The 17,351-nt window shown below is 35.7% G+C and overlaps 1 protein-coding gene across 1 annotated transcript in view; it reads left to right on the top strand.

Moving 5' to 3' along the window:
• SNRNP40 (small nuclear ribonucleoprotein U5 subunit 40) overlaps positions 1-17,351 on the top strand; it is a 53,289-nt gene that overhangs the window by 26,034 nt on the left and 9,904 nt on the right. The window contains exons 5-6 of the mRNA XM_001367348.5: positions 6,354-6,476; positions 15,284-15,404. Of these exons, the coding sequence (XP_001367385.1) occupies positions 6,354-6,476; positions 15,284-15,404 (244 nt within the window). The remainder of the gene's footprint in view (positions 1-6,353; positions 6,477-15,283; positions 15,405-17,351) is intronic.

A 17,351-nucleotide genomic window follows, 5' to 3' on the forward strand; every position in this document is an offset into this window, starting at 1 on the left:
GTGGCAAAAAGCTAAAAATTTACATTTTCATGAAGTTTGTAAAATCTCTCGAGTGTGTAGATTTTAACATTTGGACTACTTATACTATCTCAGATTTGAAGATGATGTCTTGATTTATGTTTTATCAATAAGAAGGCAATCCCTATAAGTATAATCATATTCTAAGTGCAAGTGACCACATTATGTGCTTGGATTAAATATCTCAGAGCTCTTCTCATGGTATTGTGAGGCTCCCCAACTACAATATAACCAATCTATCTCCATTGTTTATTCATAACAGCAACATAATATCTGATAATAGTCATTCAGTTTGTCTGTTGTAGGCTTATAAAATATTCCATTGATATTACCAAGCAAATGATTTTCAGAATATTAGAATGCTTCCATTTGAAATCACTTTCCCTCATTCACATTCAGACTTTTCAAACATATGCATAAAAATGTTTTTAGATGAGCAATTCAAACTAGGATCAGAGATTTAAAAGTAGAAGGATGTTAGAAGTCATTTAATTCAACTGCCTTATGAGAAAAGTGAGGCATGTAAGAAGTGAATTGTTCAAGGTCACACAGGCGGTAAGTATCAGTTCTAGGTTTTGAACTCATATATCCGGACTCCAAATTCATTGCATTATTCTGCTGCTAACAAAATTTCCATCTAGAAAGTAGCCACCCTTGCTTCTATGGACAAGTTCTAGGGGAAGCCTGTAGCAAAATCTACCACCTTGAGAAGGTACAAATACATGACCGTCTCATATCTCTACCCCCTTGTTATTTTAGGAGTGCAATCCAATAGATTTTATTGTATTCAGGTCAGCTAGAGTTTTGTAATCTCAATTCATTTCCTAATCATAGGGGAACACTACAAAGTTCTGTTTTGATGAAGTTGTCATTTTCCTCTGCCTCACAATTACTGCATGTTGACAATAGCAGTTTATGGATAGAAGTGAAGGAAAGAAATGGGTTAACATCTGCTTTGCCAGCCCCTTGTTAAATGTATACACATTTTCTTGGATTCCAAAAATCTTGGAATATTCTGCTATTAGCTTACATGGAACCAGATTAGGCAGTCTAAGTTTCCTCATTTTTGAAGCAGGAATCACAGTACTACTATTGCCTACTTTGCAAGCTTGTTTCAAGAAAAGTGCCTTGTAAACTGTGATGTCAGTGTGGGCTAAACAGTACACACATCTGTGCAAATATTGACAAAAGTTGCATCTTTGTCTTAGGTCTTCAGGACCTGTGGATGTTAAGTTCTTGCAATGAATTAGCAAATGATTGAATTGAATGGATCGATTAAGTGCTTACTAAATGCTCCAGATATAAAGATCAGAAACAGTACAATAGATCTAACCCCAATGAAGTTACAAGTTGAGTATTTTTATTCATTGTTCTCTTATACAGATATTTGGATATTCCCAAACTCTAAAAAACACTGGTATATGTATATTCTACCCAATCATATTTAAGGGATTTTTTAATTCCAAAGAAAATTTTTGTTTTCAGATTGTGCAGGTTATGGTTAAGTCTTACAATGAAGAATACTCTATTCATCAAGGCTAAATATAGTTCTAAAGAAGGGAAAATAGAGCTGCTTAAAAAAAAACAATTCTTACCATCCATCTTAGAATAAATACCATGTATAAGGGGTAGGCAGTGGGAGTCAAGTGACTTGCACAGGGTCACATAGCTAGGAAGTTTCTCAGGTCAGATTTTAACCCAAGACCTCCTGTTTTCAGACCTGGTACGCTATACATTAAGCCACCTAGTTGCCCCCTGAAAAATAGAACTTTAATGGAATAAAGTATTTCTAATGAAAATACTAGAGCTGCATAGGAATTTTGAAATGTGAATGGAAGAATAAGAGAAATCTATAAAGGTAAATTTATTTAAGCAATCAAAGGGGCTATAGGATAATGTGATGTTAACATTCTAGTTACAGGAAAAGAAACAGTTGTCCCTTCAGGACCTTAATGTCTACAAAGAATATTGAGGGAGAAAAAATACTTGATTTGAGGGTGAATTGATTCTGTTCTGGAGATTTGAAGGAGGGAAATAGAAGGGAAGGTAAAAGAAGGAAGAAGTGAATGCAGTTTGCTAAGAACATGAAAAGAAGACTAAATATGGAAGAAAGAGCATCAGATGAACCTCACTTTGAGTGGAAGTAGACAAAGGAAGACTGAGCACATGCACTTATGTATACACAAAATTTGTTGTACATTGAAGTCAATAATCAATAGGAAAGCAATAATGTGAGGAGAGACAAGTTTAAAAGGGAAGATAATACCAAATGGGAAATAGTTAAGAACTAAACAAACTTCCTGACCTTGAAAGGGGAATTAAAAGGGATGGGATGGGGGTTGCAAGATGGGGAAGACAGTACTAAAACCTTAGACTGCCTTTTTGGACAGTGAGGGAAATGACTGAGCAAACTGGTATATATGGAATATTAATGACCCAGAAGAAGTGACAAAAGATACAATTCTCATAGATCCCAAGCAGTATGAATTAACACAATGAGTAGAATCTAGAAAAAAAAAATTTATAAAAGCACAACAAAACAGCTTTGAAAAATTTAAGAACTCTGATCAGAATAATGACTTTCCCTTGTCTTCAGAGAACATGATAAAACATGTTATCATATTCCTGACAGAGATAAAAGCATATTTTTGGACATTGTCACCTTGTGAATTTGTTGTGTTTGATTATGCTGATTTGTTACAAGATTTGGGTTTTTTTTCCCCCTCTCTAGATATTGTGAGACATAAAAATACTCCTAGCAGGCTATTTTCAAAAGCAATGTGTGAAATTTATAATTTGCTTTTAAAAAACAAATTGTATGGGGGCAGTTAAGAGGTACAATAGAGAGAACCAGGACTGGAGTTGGGAGGACGTGGGTTCAAATCCAGTCTCAGACACTTCCCCACTGTGTGACCCTGGACAAGTTATTTAATCCCTTGCCTAGCCCTTGCCCAGTCCTTGCCCTTCTGTCTTAGAATTGTTACTAAGATAGAGAGTAGAAGTTTAAAGAAAAAAAAAAGTAGTATGAATTAGATTTATGAATTCATTTATAGTCTTTTCATGTTCTACTATGTATATGGAATTTTTTACATGTACTTTAAGTTGAAAATAAAGAATACAATTTACAATCATTAAGAAACCTGCATCCTTTTCAGGATTCAGGATTCTAGAATAGCCCTTAGTCAAGGCTTTGCAAAATTCTTAATCACTGGCATCTCTTAGACTCACCTGCTGGACTTTGGTTGTGACCCTTGCTTTTTCAGTCTCCCGAAACATGAGCTCTGTACCCTATGTGGCATGGACATTTCAGTACATATCTCCGAACCTCACTTTTGGACTTACATATTTGTTAATTGCCTCCATCTTGGATATTGAGTCCTCCTCAGAAATATTTGATACAAAGTTGTTTTTTTCCCATTAGGGCACTGGTTTTTTCTTTTTCTTAAATAGGTTAGTTTTGTGGTACAAAAACTTTCATGTAAATAAAGTAAATTTTGTGCAATGGAAATTATGTTCTATCTTTTATAATAGCTTCAGTCTCTTATTTACTAAGAATTTATGGGGCAGGTAAGTGACTGAGTGGATTGAGAACCAGGCCTTGAGACAGGAGGTCCTAAGTTCAAATTTGGCCTCAGACACTTCCTAGCTGTGTGACCCTGGGCAAGTTACTTAACCCCCATTGCCCAGCCCTTACCACTCTTCTGCCTTAAAACCAATATACAGTATTGATTCTACGATGGAAGGTAAGGGTTAAAAAGAAAGAAAGAAAAGGAAAAATAATTTGTCTCCCTACCTTTAGTCATGAAAAGGCTTCTATTCTGATTTTGTGACATAATTTTTTTCTTTTTTTTAATGTCATTTTTATTGTCATGCAAAACACTTCCATATTGGTCGTTGTTGTAACAGCATATCCAAAACCCCAAAATAAAACTATAAATGCACTGATGTGAAAGACAAGTTCAACAATTCTCATTGGAAGTAGATAGCATTCCTCTTCATAAGTGTTTCAAAATTGTCCCAGATCATTGAATTGCTGAGAGTGGTGGCATAATTTTAAATATTTAAATATTTAACCATTTTAAAATTTTTTGGTGGAATATGGTGTAAGATGTTGGTCTAAATCTAATTTCTGCCAGACTTCTGTAGAGTTTTTCCAGTGGTAGTGATTAAATAAGAAGTTATTTCCCAAGTAATTTATGTTTTCAGGTTTATTATATGCTGGGTTATTAAATTATTTATGAGTATATTAATCAAGACCTCTTAATGAAGAGGTCAAGAAGTCTGTTGCAGATATTTGAAGCAGCCAGAGAAATAAATGTGAGGACAGCAGACCAATTTGACTGAACCACAATGCAAATGGGGGAGTAATGTCTATTCGAGCTATAAAGATAACTTGGGTCCAGGTTCTTCAAGGCCTTAAATGCTCAAAAGAGGAGTTTATATTCTAGAGGCAATTGGAAGCCAATGAAGTTGATCAAGAGAGTTAATCTGCCTTTAAGGAAAAGGACCACCAGTTTGAGTAAGATGAGTTGGCAGGTTCATTTTTGGTTGGTCATTGGAAAGTGACACCAGAAAAGTATATTGGAATAAGACATTGGAGAGCTGCAAATGCTGTCCAAGGAAATTTGGACTTTATCATACAATTATTAGTAATCCATTGAAGGTTTTTGAGCAGGATAGTGGATACTATATGTGCAGTGATGTTTTAGAAAGAGTATTATAAGCTAATGACTCGACCTAAGAGTTCATGGGCTTTATTCAAGACAAAAATCATAGGATTTCCAGCTGAAAGGGATCTTAGCATCTATTCCAACCACCTCATTTTACATTTGAGGAATCTGAGGTCCAAAGAATAGAATTGAAAGAGAAGGGCAGGTTCTTAGAAGTTTCCCAAATAGTAAATATCAAGGTGGGTATTTGAACCCAGGATTCTCCATCTCCATCTACAAATCTTATGTTCTCTTTCCATTATCCCACAGTGTCTTTCATCTTCTAGTTCTGATATCTGGTGGGAAGGTCATTAATGTTTGATCGATTGAATTGAGATAGATGCCATATTTGAAATCATGTAGTCTAAATTTTCTTCTTTAAACTTTTCTATTTATCTGCCCCACTGCAGTTTGCTGTCATTTAAACCAATGTCCCTTGTACTCTCAGAAATGTAATAAATCTGGAACATAGAAGATTGTTAATGTGACCCAGAAGTAGTCTCCTGATTAATCCCAGAGATTCATAGGATGTTAAGATTGAAAAGGATGGGACGTTACAAGGCTAAATGACTTGCCCAAAGTTACATATTTCATTCACTGGGTGAGTTATAGGGCTGGGACTCGAATCCAGACCTGATTCCTGGTTGTGTTTGTTCCACTCCTGTGCTATGAGATTTTCTTGAGACCTCTACGTTCTCCACACATACAGAAATATAAAACCAGCTCACTTTGTTACAGTTCATCCTGTAGTTTTAAGTCAGAATGAAAAAGAATGGCCTTTTTTTTAGCAGTGGTGTCAGGCAATTTTAAATAGCAGGGGCATTAAGGTATTATAGAAGGAACAAGGTATTATAGAAGGAACATTAGACTCAGCAGACTGGTGTAGTTCACCTTCTGGGTGTTGGTTTTGTGGATATCTGAAATGGAGTTATAGCAGAAGGATACCCATTGGAGGCCAGATTAGTTTGACCCAATAAACCCCATGAGTCAGCACATTTGTAACCCTCTCCTGTCACTCATGCCAATAGCCATGACCTCTTTACCAACTCTCCCCAAATACTTTGTGTGTTTTGGATAGGGATAGGCTCCAGACTGATATTTTCTTGGATGTAGGAGACTCCTAGGGAGGAACTTATTCCACTAGTACACTTTGATACCTTCTTGGTGACTTAGGGAGCTGCCTAGAGCAATGAGAGTTGAGGAGGCTTGCTCAGAGTCACAGTCAGGATGTCAATAGAATGCTCAGGCCTTACTGACTTCAAGGCCAGCTCTCAGCTCTCAAACCTTTCTGCCTCACTGGGTGTGTGTGTGTGTGTGTGTGTGTGTCTGTGTGTCTGTGTGTGTCTGTGTGTGTGTGTGTGTGTGTGTGTGTGTGTGTGTGTGTGTGTGTGTGTGTGTGTTCTTCCCCCAATAGAAGATAAGCTTCTCCTTCATATGCTATGGGTGCTTAATATTTTTTTGTTGTATTCAATGTGTATCCTCAGGAGCATTTAGTTCAGAGTGTGAGCAGCCATTGTTTTAATTACATTGTGCCTTAATTAGTACACTAGAGCCCTTAAACTGGAAAGATTTCATAATGGGAATAAGTTGCTTTGTTCAATGAAAATTTTAATTCTGTCATTTCAGCTTTGGGATATCCGGAAGAAAGCAGCTGTCCAGACATTTCAGAATACCTATCAGGTATTGACTGTGACTTTCAATGACACTAGTGATCAGATTATCTCTGGTGGCATTGACAACGATATCAAGGTATGTCTTATTTGGAATCATTTTCCCTTCCATATAAGTTGATTTTTTAAAAACATATGAGTTTGTGATCTATCTGTACATAATACCAATGAAGACTTTTATGACTTTTACTGGAGTTGAGCATTTTCAGATTTTCCAAAGTGATTTCTTGGTTTCTTCTTTTGTAAATGATTTAGCATTATAATTATCATTATCATCATCAGACTGATTCATTTGGTGCTTTAAGGTTTTACAGAGTTGATTTGATATAACAATCCTTTGTAAATACTATTATGCAAATATTAACATTTTCCAGATAAGGAAACTGAGGCTCAGATAAGTTTAAGGACTGGCCTGGGTTATGAAGTTATTGAGTGTCTGAAGCAGATATCAAATCAAGATCTAACTTGAGTCCAAGCTGAGGGTTTTTCTCAGTATGCCACTGCAGGGTATTTTATTGGTTACTTTTATTATATGTTCCTGTGAGATTGGTTTATTTAAGTTATTAATTTCCCATTTTGTCAATTTGGATAATCTATATTTTAGTATGTAATCAACCATTTCACTTGAGTTCTCTAATTTGTTAGAATATTTTTGCACAGAGTTCCCTAATGATATTCTTAATTTCTTTTGTGCTTATTGTGGTCTTTTCCTTTTCCTTTGTAATTTTGTTGATTTGTGATTCTCATTCTCCTTTTTTTTTGTTTGCTAATGGCTTATCCTTTTTTATTAGCCTTTTCAAAAATACCAACTTAGTGCTATTTATTAATTAAATTGTTCTCTTGTTCTATTTATTTCTACTCTTTTCATTATCTCTTTGGATTATTTGTTCCTTTTCTAATGTCTTTTAGTGTTGATTTTTATTTTTCTCCCTTTCTTTCTTATTAATGTTGGCACTTAGTACTATAAATTTACTTCTGAGAACTATTTTGTCTATAAAGTATAGATTTTGTTGTGTGGCATTAATGTGATCATTATTTTATAAACATCTTGTTTTTGTCAGACCTCTTGCATTTTAGTAGATTAATTTTCATGTCATTACATCTTTTAGTCATGCTATTTAATTTTATGCATCATCATCTTGAAAATAGAACATACATGATTTCTGCTTTTTTTGGCTTTATCAGATAGAGCTTTTCTGAGAGTTTTATAGATGTCTTTAAAGAACATACAAGAATCATTTGCTTCTATTTAATTTTCTCCATTTATCTCTTTTTAAAAAAACTTATTTAATAAGTTTGTGATTGCTTTGCCTACTCTTAAATAGTCTCTGATACTGAAATATTGAAGTTCTTTACTATTATGATTTTTTCTCATACCATTCATCTTTTAATAAATATCACTGCTGAATGTTATGTAAAAATTTAAAATCAGGTATCTAATTCATTATTTTTTATTATCATAATGTCCATGGTTAACTTTTTAGTTTGCCTTCAGCATTGTCTGACATCATTATTGCCAATCTTGCTTTTTTTTGAACTTGCAGTTGCATAATGTAATTAGACCATTCTCTTAACTTTGATCCATCTATGTCTTTACACAGTGTACATTGTACGTTACCTGGGAACAGCACATTTATTAATTTTGTCACTTTTTCCATTCTTGAGTTTGAGTCCCCATTAAAAGAGATCAACATTTATTGTTATAAATGTTGAATTTTATTTGTCTTCTCATATTTTCAATCCCTTCCCTGAATCTTCTTATTGTTCTTGATATGTCTAGAGGGATTAAAATCTATTTTAATTTTCTATAACTATTTCTACTGTTAAAAACCAATTAGTGAACCAAATTAAATCTCTAATTTAAATTATGGAAATGAATTCTTATTATTCCCTGAAGGTTGGCCTCTTTTTGTTATAGATTTTTAGGAGTACCTGTCCATGTTTCTCTTCATTTTTATTATTTCTTACTGTTTTAAATGTCTTTATCAGTAGCTATACATATATTATTATATTATAATCCATTTTCTTTTTGTGTTAATCTTAATATACATTTTTTAAAATTCAAGCTCCAATTTAAATGTTTCTCTAACAGTTGCAAAAGCCTTTTGAAAAAATTATTGACTGTATAACAGATTTAAAGTATTATTGTTTCTGTTAATTCAGTTTGAAATTTCACTAAAGCAGATAGGTATTTTACTTTAAAGTACTAATTAGTCATAATTATAGCATATATATTCCATACTTTGGAGTCTGCTTCTATGCTTTTGAAGCTTTTGTGGCGTCTTATCCAGCTTTGTTAATTGGCCCCTTTTTTAAAAAAGTTGGATGATATGCTAATTGTCATTTTTATATTTTTCTCAACATTTGGAGGCCTTTATAATTTTGAAACTTAAAAATTATGTGTTTTGGAGACTTGTAATTAGGATTTCTTCTTTTTAAGGACTAGTGTCTTCCCTCTACTTATGGAGGATTACTTTCTCTTGTCTATTCTGGAAACTTTTCTCTAATTATACCCTCAAACACAGCATCTAGTGATTTCCTTTTTTTCTTTTCTTTTTTGATATCTTCAAGAATTCTGATATAAAAATCACAGTTCCCCTTCTATGTTCTAACTCTTACTTTGCTCTGTACATCCATTGGTTGTCATTCTAGTTCTTACATTTAGAGATAATTCTTTTTGTCATTTTTATTGTCCCTACTAATTGTTCTTCTTTTGACTTTGTTCTATAGTTTGCTACTGCCATTTTTTTGGTGTTACTTTGCAGTTTTATAAATTGTGCATTTGTCTCTTTGTGCTTCTCTTCCCTCCACCCAAATTAGAGTCTTAAATGCACTTATTATATGATTGAATTCTGAAGAAATTTTATCATCTTGTTCTCTTCTGTTATAGAACTTCTTTATTGTTCTAGATTTTGTCTTTGATTTTTCTCATTATCTCTGTCCAGGAGTAACATTGGCAATAAGAATGGGCCTCAAAAAAGATATTCTGTCTAAAAAATTGGTTTGCAGAGCTTTTATGTTGTCAGGGATATGGGTCAACATTTTGACTTCCCTGTAGCCTATTGAAGGTAGAACTAGGAGTGATGGTTTTGGTCTCCAAACTCAAAGTGATATTGGGAGTGGTAGTAGGATCTCATTTTAAGCTGTGGAGGGCCTGGTTGTTCTTCCAGGGCTATGTAGGTGAAGATAAAATTGCAGCAGTGGTTCTGGGTTTGGACTCTCAATGTGCCCTGGGGAACAGGCTGTGGCAGTGTAGACTGCCTAGGGAGCTGGGAAATTAGGCTTTATGTGATGTTTTAGGATCCATGCTCTTAAGCCCTGGTGGAAGGTGGGAGGAATCCTAGTTTAAAAAGCAGAGGTGAGGGAATAAGATGGTGGCAGGAACTACATCTTAGTAAACAGCCAAAGAGTTTCCTCTGCCCCTTTCCTGGTGGTTTGGATGTCAAAAAAGACACCTTTTCTCTCTGGGAAAAGAGTTTAAAGAAAGGAAGAGATATCTTTTGTGTTCTTAAAAATTGGCTTGTCTAGTGTCTTTTTAATGGCATCTGACATACTTTTCCTTTGTATACCATAAAGTAATTGTGTGGGATGGTCTTTTTACCATCCCTTTTGCACTCCTAATCACACATACTCTCTGGGCTACTTTTCATCTGGGGAAAGATGTTCTGAGAGTGGTAAACCAGGAAGAGGCAGGCTTGTGAGAGATGAGGAAAGGAGCATTTGCTGCTTCCAGGGTCTCTGCCACATCTATTTCCCTTCATAACTCTCCACACTGCCACAGACTGTAGTGAGTGCCCTGCAAGTTGGGTGCATAAGGTAGATAGATATTATCACTACATGGCATTAAAGTCTTTGGTGACCCTTTCAGCCTCTGCTTGTCTCATCTCCATGGATAAAGAGAGAACCTCCTTAGCACCCTTAGTTTTAAAAAAAGCAGATGAACTAGAGCCAACTCTGGCCCATTTCCTAGGGTGCCAGTGCTGATAGTGGCACCAAATGATGCTTAGTATTACTTTCATATTTACATATTTCAGCCTAGAGAAGCTATGGTTGTTTTACATAACAGTTCTGTTATATAGAGACAAATTAAGAATCACAGGTCTCTCAGGAGAACGAAACAAATAAACTAACCATGAACAACATAATGCAAGAAGTGATACAAGAAATCTACCCAGAACATCTGAATATAGATAATAAAGTACAAATCCATAGGTCATCTCCAAAAAATAATAATAATAAATTACTCCATAAACTCTAATGTGCATGGTAGTTAGATTTTACAATGTCAGTGATAATAAATTATGTAAGTGATCACAGAGAAAAACTTTCAAATATAAAGGAAAGAAAATTCAAACAATACAAAACTATATTGCATCACCAGATAATGCAGAAAGGGATGGAATAATATATTTCATAAAAACAAAAACTCAAGATGCAATCCAGAGTGACATACTTTGCAAACTTAAACCTAATCATTACTGGGGGAAAGTGGCCATTTAAGAAAAAGAGACCCAACTGAAGCATTTAAAGGGGGAGGGGGGAGCCCAGATATGAGTAGATTATTTGCTTTGCAAACACTTCAGACACATTAAAAGAGAATTTACTCCTTCACTAGAAACTTTGAAAAGGGGAGAAAAAACCCTAGAAAGTGAAACTTACAGGTTAAAAACACAGTCATTTAATTATTATTAATCATTATTTTTGTTGTGAGTTCCATTTTGCAAACTGCTCCTTTACATTTTGGGTTTTGTAGTATTGCTCTAGGGATGATAGGGAATCGTATATGTATATTCATGTTATAATTTTTTTAAAAAGGTAAAATCTCAAAGTATTAATTAAAAAATAACAACAATACTCTTATGTGCTCCCCAGAATCCCTACTCTAATATTGATAAACTGCCCTTCATATTAGACCTATGCCATCCCCTCAATCAGTTCTAAATTCAATCAGTCTTTATATCTAGCCTATATCATGCCATTTTGTAAACACATCTTTGTTCATTCTTAGATGTCACAAGTTTTGATTATATTTGAACTCAGCTTATCTGATTCCAAGGTCAGTCTGGTGGATCTGACTTTGAGTTCTGACCTTAATGTTTATATAGGCAAATTATTTAACATCTCTTGACATTAGGTTTTCTCATTTGTAAGATGGCTTTCAAACATTTATACTACCTATCAAAAAAAAATTACCAAATTTTGATCATATATTCTTTCTTAAGTATTCTTTTTTTCTAGACTGAAGAGACTTTTCTTTTTATTCTTGCTTTAGGTCTCCATGATCATTTTTCTATTCCTTTTCTCTGGATCCTTTTTATATTAATGTTTACTCTTTCATGAGAGGTAGGAGCTATAACAGCATATAATGTTCCAAGTACATACATTTCATCTTTTGTAGTTACCGTTCATTGCCGGCTTTAGCCATTCTTATTATCTGTGTTCATTTTCCTCTTTTAAGCCCTTATTATATAATACTTGCTTCCTCCTCTATCTTAAACACAGAGGAGAATAACTACACTTGATCAAAGGAGAAGTTGGCCACCATTTTTAATGATCTCTTCATGACACCATGGAGCTATATTTTGAAAACCTACTGAGGGCATTTAGATAGCTCAGTGGATAGAGAACCAGGCCTACAGATGGGAGGTCTTGGATTCAAATCTGTCCTCAGATACTTCCTCCCTGAGTGAACCTGGGCAAGTCACTTAACCCCCATTACTGTTCTGCTTGGAATCAGTATTAAATATTGCTTCTAAGATGGAAGGTAAGAATTATTTTTAAAAGGGGGGAAAACATTATAGGAGAAGGAAGAGATTAAAATTCCCATTTCTTGGAGGAGCATAGAAAATAACCTTTTAACGACCATCTGAACCCAGGGATGCTTAACTTTTTCTGTGTCATGGACCTAATTTTTTTTAATAGTTGAAAGAAATGCTAAATTTCAGGCAAAGCTTAGTGAAAGTAAATTTTTTTCCCCAATCTAGAGTTCATGGACCCTGTTGGGAAAACCAAGACCAGAGAGAGGAAAGAAGTTTCCTAAATCACCCCATTCTTCAGTGACTGTTCTTTCTGCTCTAGCACACCATTCTTAGAGAGTCACTGAGTATTAATTGGGTACTGAGGGGATCTAGAATGAATCAGTGGGTATTGCTGGAGAGAGCTGCTGGTCTGTAGGTTACATCTCTTCAGAGAACAATGAAATCAAGTTAGCATTATTTCTGTGCAGGGCATAACAGTCTACCTTGTAGACAGGGGCTCTATTGTGTTTATCATCATCTGTACCATGCCTGGCATACACTAGGTGCTCTATCAGTGCTGGCCGAGTTCAATTGAATCTCATTCACCTCCAGGTAGCAGTGGCTATTCCAGGAAGCATGATATAAAAGGTAGAATACTGGAGTCAGGAAACCCTAGGCTGCATCTCATCTCTGAAATATATTTATTTAGGCCCTTACCTTCATCTTAGAATCCATACTAAGTATTGATTCCAAGGCAGAAGAGCAGTAAAGGCTAAACAATTGGGGTTAAGTGACTTGTCCAGGGTCACACAGTTAGGAAATATCTGAGGTTAGATTTCAACCCAGGACGTTCCATCTCCAGGCCTGGCCCTCTATCCACTGAACACCTAGCTGCCCTACCTCTGAAATTTATTAACTATGTGATTTCCCTGAGTCTCAGTTTCTTTACCTATAAAATGAGAATAAAGTATTAGAGTGCCTACCTCAGGGTTGTTGTAAGGCTCAAATGAGATAATGTTAATAACGTCACTTTTTAAACCTTAAAGTGTTATATAAATGTCAGTTATTAGGAAAGTAAAAACCAGGGCTGGAAATTTCTTTCAACAACCAGAGAATTCTCTGCACAATACTTAAATAAAATACGATCCTGCTGGTTTGTTACAATTTCTTTGTTCCAAAAGCTGAGGATTAAGAAGGGCAAACCAGTTTCCTCTGAAGCCCACTGGGGTTCTGTTAGGCAATATGAAGAAAGAAACTAAGGACAAGGAAAACTGAGGAAAGAAGGGAATTTGGCCTGCTGGGTGGCTGACGAAATAGGGCTCTGCCTTTTCTGTAGTTCTGTCCTGAGCAGCAGTCGTAATAGGAAATTGATTTAGGGTGAGAAGTATAGGATGGAGTTTTAGCACAGATTTGGCTGAAATAAGTGCCTGACTCCTGTTTTTTTGTTGAGATTTCAGATCAACATTCTCTAACCAAAGCTTCTTTCAGCCTTTACAAATCACTTAGTTCCTGCTTAAGCAGAAAAATGTGGAAATGTGGAAAGGGAGAAGCACCCATAGTGTGAGTTTGGTGAATTTAATTCTTTCCACATTGCTGCTGAGCAGATTTCAATGACACCACAAGCAAAGAGCAGTAATGACAGTTTCAGTAAATTGTTCACCATTCTCAGTATTCTGTACTCCTGAGGGAGCAAACAGACCAACAAATAAATTCTTAATAAAGTGTGTTGGACTCTGCAGAGGAAGGTGCTAGTGATGGGGGAAAGTGGAGGGGTTTACTTTGTGGATGGCTTGATTGCTGACCTCCAGCCAGTAAAACTCCTGGTCTGCTTTTCTCTACTTAGGCAACAAGCAAGTTTCAGTCTTGTATTTAAGAGAAATGGTAGCCCTAAATACAGATGAAAAAATTGATTCCCTCTCCATGCATTTCTGTCCTTCAACTTAGGTTCTAGAAAATGTTTTTAGAAATAATTTAGTCTTGCCTCCAAAAATAAAAATGAGTAAGCAAATGACATTAGAGCTAAAATCCAAATAAGCCCTCAAAACTCATACTGTTTACTAACAATAACAGTCATTCAGTACTTGGATAGGCCAGCTGTATAGCCTCTATTGCTGTTGTCTGGGGCCTCATATTTGTCTTCCACGCCAAGGCCACCTAACATGATGGGGGGCCAGGGGGAGCTCCCTCAGTAATTCTTCTCTCTTGCTCTATATCTAGTTTGCCTCTCTTTCCTGTCATCAGTCTCCTTGATGACATCTCTTTCTACACAATATTGTATGTGTGTGTGTATTTATGTATATGTGCCTATACACACATATGTATTTAGTAAAAATGTATTCCCACCTATTGTGCCCATTCTCCATTGCCCTCAGAAATAATCACATCTTATTTATCTGTGTTCCCTCATGAACTCATTTTCATCTATTTGCTAATAGTTTTGTTGGCTTTTCTAGGAAGTCATGGTCAGTGTATATGTTTTTATTTTATTTTATTTTCTCTGTAGCATTTCATATAAATACTTGAAAATATGTTTATATACTACTATAAAATTCATAAGTATACTTTTCTTACAACAATGACCAATATGAAAGTGTTTTGCATGATAATACATGTATAGCCCAGATCAGATTTCTTACCTTCTTGGAGTAGGGGGAGGGAAGAGAGGGAAGGAGACTGTTTGGATCTTATAATTTTGGAAAACATGTGTTGAAAATTATTATGACATAATTGGGGAAAATACCTTTGAATAAAAATAAATATACTTTTCATATTATTTCTTAATATTTTTTAAATCCTTATCTTCCATCTTGGAATTGATGCTGTGTATTCCAAGGCAGAAGAGCAGCAAGAGCTTGGCAACTGGGGTTGAATGACTTGCTCAGGGTCACACAGCTGGGAAGTGGGAGGCCAGATTTGGACCTAAGGCCCCCTGTCTTTAGGTCTGGATCTCAATCCACTTAGCCACCTAGCTGATTGATCCCTTAATATTTTTTATATTTGTAATTTTCAGACCTAATAGTATTCTGTTCAATCAGTATAACAGTTTATCAGGCCATTCTCTTAACTGCTGGTGTTAAGGGCTATTTTCTCATATTACAAAGAAAGGTGCTGTAAATACATTTTGGTAATTGCTTTTGACTCCTCCCAGGTCTGGGACTTGCGCCAGAACAAATTGACATACACCATGAGGGGCCATGCCGACTCTGTGACAGGCTTGAGTCTAAGTTCCGAAGGGTCTTACCTGCTTTCCAACGCAATGGACAACACAGGTATTCCTGGAGAGCATAATACACTGCCAAGTTTACCATCCTAGAAGTACCATTGAGAGTTGGGTGAAACCAGTGTTAGGTGACAGAGGGCAGCGGAGTGGACAACTAATGACAGCTAAGCTGAACATAGGAGTAGTGATCTAATGGCAGTCAGGTCATAGAAACATGGTCAAGAAATCTTCATCAGGTTATAGACAGAAACAGGCTTCTGAAACCTCTTTAAAGTCATTTTCTAGGGATGAGGAATGGACCATGTTCTTCAAACCACTGTTTCCCAGCTTGTATGTTGAGCTCCACTTTGGTCCATCCAGAAGTTGAATTGGTAAATTAGGAAGTCTTAGGCTTTCTTACTCTACTTGGCCAGCCTTTCACTTGGAAGGGTAGAAATGTGGTTTACCATGTTAAAGTGGGGAGAATGAGGGCATGTATAATGTAGAGGTGGGAGCCAGGCATTTCCCTTTCATTGTGCAATTCCATTTTTGGATGTTCCAGTCTAACAGATGCTCTGAGCTTCAGTAATTTGATGTTGAACATTATCATCCTAAAATGCCAAATATTCCTAATCAGCTTTCATTCTTAATCCTGGTAGTCTTCACTCTCCTTTATACTGATTTATTTCTTCCAGGTAAGCTAGGCTCTCCTTAGATTTTAGACAAGGCTATTTGGAACTTTTGAGACAGGATGTAGTCATTTGATTAATAGTCATTTGGTTCCTGCCTTGGATGTCTGCCTTTCTACTGGTTAATTTGATTAGATTAAAGAAATGGTATACGACCCAGCCCTTCCTATGACTAGTATGGAACCATTCTATAATAAATCCCTCTCTTTTGGGGGGCTTTTTTTTCATTTTTGTTTTTTAATTATCTATTTTTTTCTCCAGTTACATGTGAAAATGATTTTTTAATATTAAGTTGATTTTTTAGTTCCAAATTTCTTCCCACTCTTTTCCCCTCCCTAAGACAAGTAGCAATCTGATATAGGTTTTATATGTGCAATTATGTAAAATATTGTTACAAATTAATCATTTTTTGGGAGAAAATGTGAACAAAAAAAATTAAGGATTCTGCATTCAGACTCCATAAGTTCTTTCTTTGGGTGTCATTTCTGACTTTTGATTGTACATTTTTCAGAACACTTTCACAAAGGTTATCTCATTTGCTCCTCACCAATCCCTGGCTCTTCTCATCAGTGTGTAAGGGTATTGAGGGAAGGAATTGTGTCGTTTTTCATCTTTGCAGCCCCAGATTGTAGTAGGTATTTAATAAATGTTTGTCAAATCATATGTCCTTGTGAGGGAAGCATAGGGCAGATATTTTTTCCTCGTTGTAGAGATATGGAAACTGAGTTAAAGAGAAGTTAAACCATTGCTTAAGGTTTCACAGCTCATTCTGGGCATCATCAGCTCTAGGACTATAGTTTGCTGACTCTCAAAAGGCCAATGACTTTTTTATCTCTTTTGAGTGCTTTCCAGACCAAATGGCTAAAACCACTTCTCAAGTTGCCTAAGAATACGCATGGATTCTGCAGGGAAATAGACTAACCATATCTCCTTCACCTTTTGGCCTTTCACACAGTAGCATCCCTGCTATGCATATCTATCTGTACATGGGCTGTTCCCAAGGGTTTTCTTCTGAAGAGCAGGATTATAGAAGACACACTTGTAACTTTGTACAGTTTGTTCAGTGTAAATAGTAGATGATATCTTTTATCCTGAGTGTTTGCCACCAGTTTATATGAAGGGCAGACCAGTAGCGCTATTGGAAATCAATAGCTGAAGCCACAGAAACTAAGCCACACATACAGACTTAAGAAAAAAAAAAGTTAATTAGTACCAGATAGAAAAAAAAGAGAAGCAAGGCAGGTAGCGGAGAGTGGGAATAATTTGGAGATTGAATCTAATTTAGATTGAACTGATGAACTATAATCATCCTTATTTGAAATACAGTT

This window comes from Monodelphis domestica, chromosome 4 (genome assembly GCF_027887165.1).
Source record: "Monodelphis domestica isolate mMonDom1 chromosome 4, mMonDom1.pri, whole genome shotgun sequence".
NCBI classification, from domain to species: Eukaryota; Metazoa; Chordata; class Mammalia; order Didelphimorphia; family Didelphidae; genus Monodelphis; species Monodelphis domestica.